We start from the raw sequence: 9,917 nt of genomic DNA, 5'->3' as shown, positions 1-9,917 counted from the left end.
CTCCATGGTCAAAATTGCGTTTATCAACTTGTACCCATTGCAAAATGTATTTGTCTTCCAATGGGAACCTCGTATATACAGCATTACTATTTTTTGATTGATTATTGTTCAAACCATAAAATGAAAAGATACATTGTACTGTTATAGCTGTGCTTTGTCCTTGGGTTCCTGGGACTGACAGCTTGGTGTGCTGGTTTTTGTTGTTTCTGTTGTAGATGATGGTAAATGACATTTCCTGGATATTATCTTTCAGTCTCAATGGGCTTTTTTTTTTTTTTTGTTCACAACTGAATCAACAGCATTTTCTACTAAGCCTGAGATGAATACATATGAGTCCCCGTTTCATTTCAGTAGAAATTCTATTGCTTCAAAAACCAGATATATACAATAACACATATACGGCAGCTGACTTAATTCAAGAAATGGTGAATAAATTCTTCTGGAAACAAAGATCATTTCCTGTCATTCTGATACCACCCGTTTTTTCAAAAGCATCAAAAGCATCTTAAATAGTTCTCAGTTTGCTTTTCTGAACGGCTAACAGAAATTTCCAACACTTATATGACCCTCTGCTGCATTCGAAAAAGGCTGTCATGTTTGGCATACTGATACACTCACAGAAAACGCCAGGAAAAAGAAATGAAATTCAATTATATTTTTTTTTAAAGAATAGGTATTGTTAGCATTGTTGGCTAACAGGTCAGGCACTTCCAGTGACTCACCACAACATAGATTTTACTTCTGAGAGAGGAAAGATTTCTGTATGAAGAATTTAACTCAAACGCAGCAATAAAATGATCAAAAAAGAGAATAGGAGCACAAAACTCTACTCACTGGCCCTTGAGGCAGCCAATCTGGCTTTACAGATGGGCGAGATGCCCACCGCTTGTCCAGCGCATGTTGGGCTTTTGCACCATTTCACTCTGCTGGTCAGCATCGGATTATCCATAATTACAAACCAGGCTGTACTAGTCCCTGTGAAATCAGAAGGACAGAAAAATTCTAACTGAAACCAAAAAGAATTACTATCAGAGCAGAGGTGAATGTCAGAATATAGATGTTTTAAGCAGAAGACATGGAGAACTGGCAAAGTAGGTCATCGTATATTCCCTTTATTTTCCACAGAAAAGATCAAGGGCTTTCCTGTGCATGTAACACGTACCTTTATACAGCCATAGTTAATGCTTGGACTGCTGTATTTGTACCAACACAAAATTCTGTATATTCATCACTTACCATGTCATTCACTTATGAGAAGGAGAATATGCACGTGGAACTCAACTTTATGTGATGTATTTGTAAGAGAGTCACACTTAATATCATTACACTGACATGTAAAAAAACCCACCTTAAGGTAGTGTAACAATAGTGGTATAAAAAGACCCCATACTGAAGTGGTTAGCACAAAATCTGTTGACTAAGTCCTTCAATTGCAATTCATAAAGGTTCATCAAGAGTTTCTAGAACTGCAACAGTGGAAAACAACAGCAATAAGTCATTGCTAAGCACAATATTTTTTTAAAAAGAAAGTAAACAAGCAAATGAAATACAAACAATGTGACAGTACAGATAGCTGCTCTTATCACAAGTGTTTATAACAGTGATCTTTTGAATTTATTTACTACAGTATCAGGCTATTTTACCTGTTATTCTAGTTGTTTTTATCTTTTTTTTCCCCAATGTCCAGTTGTAGTTAGATTTCAAACCCTTGGTTTAGCACTTGCCAGCTACCACTGTTTCCATTTGGAGATTTTATTTCTATTTGAAATAAAATTATGGCAGCAAGTTGAGAAGAAGGCAGAGAATACTTTAAATAGCCATATGAAGAAGTAGGCTGTTAAGAATCTGTCTTCTGATATGTTATTACAAATACATGCCTAGCACAGGATGAGGAGATTCATTATCATTAAGAGATGTTTTAGTTCACAGGGAGAAAAAAAATAACCAACCTTGAAGAGCTACATTCTGGGTGATTACACTTTGATCTCAGCCCCTGCTATATTCCCTAGTGAATTTGTCTATACAATAGTGTTTCCTCTGCTGGGATCTAGTCCAACATCACCTAAAGATTTTTGTATGAATTTTTGTGGTCTTCAGCTTCTTAAAATCAGGGTTTTTTTCATGCTCACTTTTCTGCCATGAACTGTTGTTAAAAGCATACTGGATAAAACTCACAACATTAGACTTCATATTTAACAACACAGAGACTCTGAACAATACCAACAGAAGAATATAAATCCTTACAAACAATTGCTGTGCTTAAACCTTCTCTCTTTTTTATTCTTACAGGCAGTAAATTTTGTGTCACTAAGAAAGTCAGCTTTAAAGACTTCTTTGTGACTCCAGTCTCAGTCATGGTACCATATAAAAGCATGTAAAAAATGCTTTAGACAAACTGGGGGGTGGGATGTCATGCTATTGATAACTGTGATAAATGGAAACAAGGCAAAGGCAAATTACTTGACAATAAACACTGAAAGCAAGATATTTTTTTCAAATAGAAATGTTATATGTAAAATCAGTATGGAAAGATTTTCAGAAACCCTTATCAGTTTTATGCTGAACATCACCAAATAGTTCCATCATGTATTTATTAAAACATTATCTAACTCCAAGTGTCTCACACTACTTCCATTTCTAATGAAATTATAGAATCATGTGCAAAAATCATATTCAATATTGATTTCTCTTAAAATTACATTTCTTCTCAAACCCTTGCACTAAGAACCAGGATTTAAAAATAAAAAACGTTATAGTCCTGTTGGCAAGAGATCAGAATTTGGAATCACGACATAACATCCAGATTGACCATTCAGAATTATTTGAGAAGAATGTGTTTATGCAGAAAGTGCTTATGAAGAATGCGTACACTTGTGAAACGGAGCACGTTTGTTTCCTGCAAATCCAAAGGAGACTGACACTCTCATTTTGGATGCAGGGAAGCCAGTGCAGTGAGAACTGCCTCTTCCAGTGAAAACGGGACCATTTTTCACCCCATACTTGGGGTTTTTTTCTTTAAAAGATTGTGGTGGCTGAGATAGGGTTGGTGAGGCGAGCATGCAGCTGAATACCAACATCAAGCCTAAAATCCCTACCCTTAATGACCTAAAACGGTGCTTATAAAAATAAGAGTTGCCCAAGAGTAGCTGGAACTGACACCAAATGGCACAGACTTACCCTCGTCCATAAGGCCAGACTCTTCAAGGTTATACAACATGGAGACTCATTAGCTCTTGGGAATCCTCAGAGGCCACAAGAGAGTTCCTGAAGAGGGTCAGGTAGTCACCAATGAACTAGGAGGAGGTGATAAATGAAGAGCACACATCTTCTAGAGAGTGGCCCAGAAGCCAAAAGGTGGTGTTGTGAAATTTTATTTACCAAAACTCTCTTGCAAAGCAACAGTAGTATGACTGCTCTCACAGTAGTGTAGCTGTAATTGCTTTAGGAGGACATCTGGGGGAAGAGATTTTAAGGGATCATATTTTTTACAACCAGAAGAAATCTCAAGTGAACTGTAGTGTCCTTAGACTCCCTAGAGGACAACAATACTCAGGTGTCCACTAGTCATTTCTATTTTTTTTGCTCTCTAGAGGACAATAAATGCACTTCTCTGAAGGACACCATATTTGAGGAGATGTCACAGTAGCTTCTACTTTACTGTGAAGGGAAATCCTTACATAAAGCTGGACAAAAATTGCAGTATAAAAAATCCACCCCCAAGAGTTAGGTCAGTACTGCTCCATCATTTAGCTGAAGCCAGAAGTCTGTAATTGCTGTAATTTGTAAGTCTGACATGGAGATGAACCAATGACAAACTCCACCGTGGCCTATGTAGTTGTTACAACTGAGTAAGGAGAATCCATAGTTTCAAATTGTTGGAAAAGCAAAAAATAGTGCCTTTCTCATAAATGGAAGTCTGAGAATCTCCAAGTAAGCTTGAAAATCTATTACTCAGAGGTTTGAAAACTTCATCAGCAAGTGATGACTTAATGACTCTATTTGCATGCACATATACACAATCAAAACTAAATGATTTAAATTTAATCTACAGTTTTTCACCACTCAAGCAAAAATTACTTCTTTGAATGTTTTGAAGATGCAATAGATGATACATCAGTCCTGACAAATCTGAAGGCCTCTTTTGTAGTGGATTTTATGTATATATCTCTTTTGAGTTTGAAACAACTTCTTTCTTGATTACAAACTTATCATAAAATATAAAGCAACCAACTAAGAGCATAATATATCTGCAGTTAGTGCAAATGGCAACTGTGTTCTCCTGCATAAGGATTTTCAAGAGACTCCTAGCTTGCATGGCCATGCTTTTTATTAGAGAAACTGGATGAATGGTGAATATTACACTTTAATTCTGCAGTCTACTCAGGGAACACATCCACACTTTAATTGCACTTTCCTGTAGGATAAGAAATTATTTTACAGCTCTTAAAATTTAAAGGTCTTTCAGGATTTAATTTTCTTTGAAAATCAAAACATGATAAATACCACATCCTTGAAAACAGATGCACCTCTAAAATTCTGCAAGTATAATTTTGAGTTAGGTCTCAATATTTTAATTTTCTTTCATGCAAACTATTAAGACTAAAGGTTATTGTGAGGCCAATTGTGCTAGTCTAAGTGCCAGTGAACAGAAATTACAGGGTCATTGATGTTTTATAAGTCACTCCTTTATTAACATGCATGGAGACAGAATGTGGCCACTGAACATGCCCCAACACTGAGGGGAAAGGTGATGAACTTCTGTCCTTCAAACAAATAAATAAATAAATTCATACTTCCTTAATCCTGAAGGAGAAGATTTTTAAGTATTCTCTGAAGACACTGTATATAAAAATAATATAGGGATTTGATGTACACGCCTTCAGAGGCTAAAAATTGTTTTGATTTTCCTGAGGAGCAACACCAAACCGAGATCTTTACTTACATCATCCCTACAGTTGCTTCCCACAATTGTAAGATGTTGCAAAATACTGAGCAAATAGTGGTTAGATCTCTGCTCATTTGGGGATAAACACAGCACTTTCAGTAAGGCTTACTGCACCACCAAATGTATTAGTGATTTTTCAATATGATTAACTTTGTCAAGAACTTGCACAGCTCAGTAAAATAGAAGTATTTAATAGAAAACAAGTATCTAGTTCTTCAATGCTCATATTATATTGTAGTTTCATTTCATGAAGTCATCCAACTATGCCACCCTATTTCACACCAGATCCATGTGTGAATCTACACTGCCACACTTTGAGAGAGGTCTCGCCATCCCTGCTGAGCAGCTTCTTCCACCAGAATTAATTTGGCATTGGGCACTCTCACTTTTTGTGTCTCAGAAAAACAAAGCAAATTTGCAAACAATCTGCATTTTTACTTACAACCTGATTTATGAGAGAAGTCATTGAGGTTGAATATGCTGAAACACGTCTCTGAAGATAATCAGCATTTTCTAGTCTGAGGGGAAGAGTGCCCGCCACCAAGCCCAGACAGCAAACTGACTTGCAGAGTTGTCTGCTGTTAAGTGTTCTCCTGACCTGCAGTGTATAGTTCTGCAGTGCTACAGAATGAGTATGACAGCACTTAACAATCACTTCGCAAGTTACAATAATTACGCAACGTATCAAGCGGAAAAGAATCAGGCTCCAGTGGTCTATCACTGCTTTTTGTTTGGTGGAGGAACAGGAGGTTAGCTGACAATTATACTTCCAGTAATTATTTAATCCAGTCACTATAAGCATCATGCTTATGTCAGCTAAATACTAAGTCACACATTATTTATAAGCACTGCAAAACAAAAAATAATCCCCATTGTCAGTGAGAACTACTTTCATCACCTGGTTAGGAAGAAAAGACTAATCACAGGTAGACATGGCCTTGCTACAGTTCTTTTAGAGATGTTAACCTAAGTTTTGCTTCATTTTTACGCACTTTTATCTGTTCCTGATATAAACCAAAAACTTTACGTGTTGAGGAAATAGATATTTCAGGGCAAAACTGTCATGTCCTTAGGCATCAATGTATTAATTTAGCACAGAATACTTATGGTCTGTCTTAACTTATGACAACAGTTACATAGTAGCAGTTCAAAGAAAACACAGGCCTGATAACAGACTCAAGGAAAAGATCTGAAGTGTTTATAAATTGGAAATCAACAGACTGTGTCTCAAATACTTTCTACTATGCAACAAAACTAACTGAAATTGATGCACATATCACATGCTGAATAAACTGCTATGTTACCACAACTGTCACCTGTAGTATCAGCAATTGAGAGCTCTTTTTCAGTTGTTAGCATCTTAAAAATAATGCAGCAGTTTCAACTGAAAACTTCCAAAACTAAAACACATACCTTGCTGTTCTATACATAAGAGGGATAACACATCACGACTGCCAGTGTTTCCATTTCTTGAATCTAGTACTCACTGGGCACATCTGCAATATTACAAATTACAATACAATGACAACAAATGCCGATCCCAATGAAAAACTCCTTTATTAAGACCAATTCAAAACAACAATTCTAATAGTTTAACATAACAATTTCAATGCATAATTTAAGAAAGTTACTTAATTTTCAAATCCTCTGTACATTTTTCTTCTGTGTACATACTTTACATTCTTTACATATTAAGCATCATTATAATTTCCCATTGGGATTACAGCACAAAGTTTGAACCATATTTACTGCATTTTCTTTGGTTCAACGTGATGAACTCCTTCCTCAAAGGCTTCGTAAATTTCTTGCTGCTGCCACAGATCTGTGAATTAGGGCTTTTTTCTTCAAATTTCAGGCTCTCACAAAATAAGCTGTCCAGTTTCAACATGAGAAGTCATCTGACAATCATCAACAATCAAGAAGCTGCACTATATTTTCTAAGCATTTTAAATAGTAACCATGTAGTTCATTATCTTCTGGTTGTGGAGTTGCTAAAAAGAAATTTCAAAAGTTTTAATTTCTAGCTGCTTCTAAATACAAAATTACTTTTTCAAAGAGTGCATCAAATTAATAGATAGAATTTCTGCTGTTTTACGATCTTAACCTCTGTATTACGAGTACCAAGTCAAGTACTAATACTTTATGTTGTAAAGTCCGGGCTTTTTTTGTTTGGGGTTTCTTTTTTAATCAAACAGCTATTTTTCTGCAGTTTTCCAAGCCTCTACTTAGTTGTGACAAAGAAACTGAAAACTAACATTTGATTATGCTATGTTACAATAAGGTCATGCCTTTTTCTTCCCAAAGTCTTCCTTGGGTAGGACAAAGTGGGAAATGTAAAATAACAACAGCCACACTGAAAAATCCCCTCACTTGCACTATCCATCTACTATTTTAGTTCAATTATTACTGTAAAGTGATCAGATATTTACGAGGGTAGGCTACTTGAGAAATAATGGAGGAAAATATATGAGACACTGTCACATGACTGAAAAATTTAACAATTACAGTTGCACATAATCTTTCATACTCAGTATTTTTCTATTTAAGTGTTTACGGAACTAAGGATCAACATTTCAGTCTAAGAGTTTATGTTTTAAAGTGGAGTACACAAATAAATGGGGATTAATGTTATGAGGTTCTAGTCTGTAAGAGCTGCATATTCCTATCTTGTTGATTCAACATATTATTTTGAAAAGTCTCTGATCAGTGGTAGTTACACTATAAAGAATTATACAAACTTATCTATTTACTAACACAGGATCAGTACATGAAATGTTGCATTATGTTTAATGGTTGACGTAGTCAATCATTAAAGGATAAGTTTGAAACAACAGCACATTGACAAAACATATTTGGGTGATAATACAGAAAGAATTATCATGAGATGTTCTACCTCCTCCTTATTCTGATACAATATTCAATGTAGGCATAGATTCTGTGCCAATTCTCTTGTGCAAAATACTATGAAACCCAGTATTATAAGCCCCCCAATTGCTAAACCTCTTTAAGCACATCTGTAGAGCAATTACAATCAGTATGAAAACGCATTGGTTTAAAATGGCACATTTGCATGGTTTTGCAATATCTGAGCCAATATGATTAACCACCTACAATAAACCTATCATTACCTATGGAAGCTCCAGCTATGGACCAGTGTTTGAATACCTTTCAAACTGAATGCTCTTGAGCTGAAGGTAGCAACCTATCCCATAAAAGCTATTCAAATCACAGTATTTGAGCAAATGACAATGATATTATTTTAGGCACTTGAAAAAAATCCCTCAAGCTTTCAGAAAGTTAGCTAACTCCCAGCACACTGCTCTAAGACTGGCACAATGGTCTGTTCTGATCCCTTCTCCATCTGGCTGAACACAAGTGAGGTTGAGCACTGTTGAGTAAACTGAATGCTAAATGACTCATCTTTCTCACCTCCTAATTTAACCCAGAAATGTACTGTGCAAAGAAAGCATTTCTCTGCAAGCACAATCAGACCTATTCTTACAAACTAACCTTAGCAATTACCTGAGGTCTTATTTATAATTTGTTAACCAGTATGTATTTTTCTACATCTATATTTTTAAGATGCCTAACCATAAACCATACTACTCATGATTTTAGAGCTAAAAGTACACTGGAAAATCTTGCAGCACCACAATATATGATATAAATCGAAATGGATTAACGATTTGCTTGATGGAAAAAAAAAAACCTAGGATTGGCAATAGTTGAAAGTAAGACTTACTTTTCACTAAAGAATAAGCCTCATCTATTCTTCTTCGTATTGATGGATTCTTCAAAGTCACTCTTGCCTGTAACAAACACACAAAATACAATGACTTGTCTTTCCTTCCCACATGCTCACAGCTTAACAGCAAAGTTAACAGTTTGCATTTACCTAAGCAGTCACAAGTAACAAGAGGATAAACTGCTTAACCTCCTGGTCTGAGCAGCTATGTGATTAAAATAATAAAATGGGACTGCTACTGTAAACTTTATTTTTACTTACTTAAAGGTTACTGACTTGTTTGCAGTGTAATAAAATATTACAATTTTTTGAAGTATTTCTCAAATACTAACCTTCTGATAGTTGTGAAGCAAAGCCCACAGGGAAGATGCTCCTATTCTCTGAACAGCACGACTCTCACTTTCCAAAGAGGCAGAGAGTACTGCAATCGCTTTATCTAATGAGAAACATATTTTTTAAAAAGCCCTGCATCTAGAAATATCATCAAAAGCACACAAATATATTTATACATTTCAATATTTCGATGCTTGGAGCACACATTTCTATTACAAGTATTGGTATGGCAGAGGAATTAGAAAAAATTTATTATCAGATCAATTATGGTTAAATACACTCACGGAACAGGCAGACTACGTTGTTAGAATTGTTAAAAAGAATACAGAAAAAAACCCCCAAGCAATGACAAAAAACATTAAGCCATCAATAATAAAACATGCATGTTACATATAGCTATGAGCTACACATAGGGACTGACTGAGCCATGAAACTGAAATTAAGATGTTTCTATTTCTCTTAGTACTTATTATGTAGATAATTTGTAACCAAAGAAAAATATTTGCCACCTCACTGCGGATGCCTTAATTTCCTAGTCTTGTTCTGAAGCCAGATGCTTCAAGTTAGCTTGTTCACTTCATAATAAAAATTCACAGATTAAGCAACTGAATAATGTCTGCTTAATTAAGGAAGCAAATCATCATCTTAGGTAAAAATGAAAAGCATGGGCACTATGGAAAGTCTGCTGAGAACTTATAATAAAATGAGGAGCATTCTCTCTGAATTGATATGGGGGAAAGGAATATGCTTTTTACAAACAACCAAGAAAAAAGTTCTGTGTCTGTTATTACATTAAATATATACATCGCAATCTTATCATTATCTTAAATATTTTCTGCACATGACAGAAGACAAAACAGTTTGTCTCAACAGCCACGACTTGCAGGAGCTAAT

The 9,917-nt window shown here is 35.4% G+C and overlaps 1 protein-coding gene across 2 annotated transcripts in view; it reads right to left on the bottom strand.

Annotated features, from left to right (window-relative positions):
* Nucleotides 1-6,594: 6,594 nt before the first annotated feature.
* The window catches only part of RTTN (rotatin), an 85,351-nt gene continuing 82,028 nt past the window's right edge, over nucleotides 6,595-9,917 (bottom strand). For both annotated transcript variants that reach the window (XM_061994823.1, XM_061994822.1), the window contains 3 exons: nucleotides 9,023-9,126; nucleotides 8,688-8,754; nucleotides 6,595-6,936 (listed from right to left, as the gene is read on the bottom strand). In XM_061994823.1, coding sequence (XP_061850807.1) covers nucleotides 6,854-6,936; nucleotides 8,688-8,754; nucleotides 9,023-9,126 — 254 coding nt within the window. In that variant the 3' untranslated portion in view covers nucleotides 6,595-6,853. The remainder of the gene's footprint in view (nucleotides 6,937-8,687; nucleotides 8,755-9,022; nucleotides 9,127-9,917) is intronic.

Source organism: Colius striatus, chromosome 4 (assembly GCF_028858725.1).
Source record: "Colius striatus isolate bColStr4 chromosome 4, bColStr4.1.hap1, whole genome shotgun sequence".
In the NCBI taxonomy this organism is placed as follows: domain Eukaryota; kingdom Metazoa; phylum Chordata; class Aves; order Coliiformes; family Coliidae; genus Colius; species Colius striatus.
Note: the sequence above shows the minus strand (reverse complement) of the source record. Positions and strands in the feature narration are given on the sequence as shown.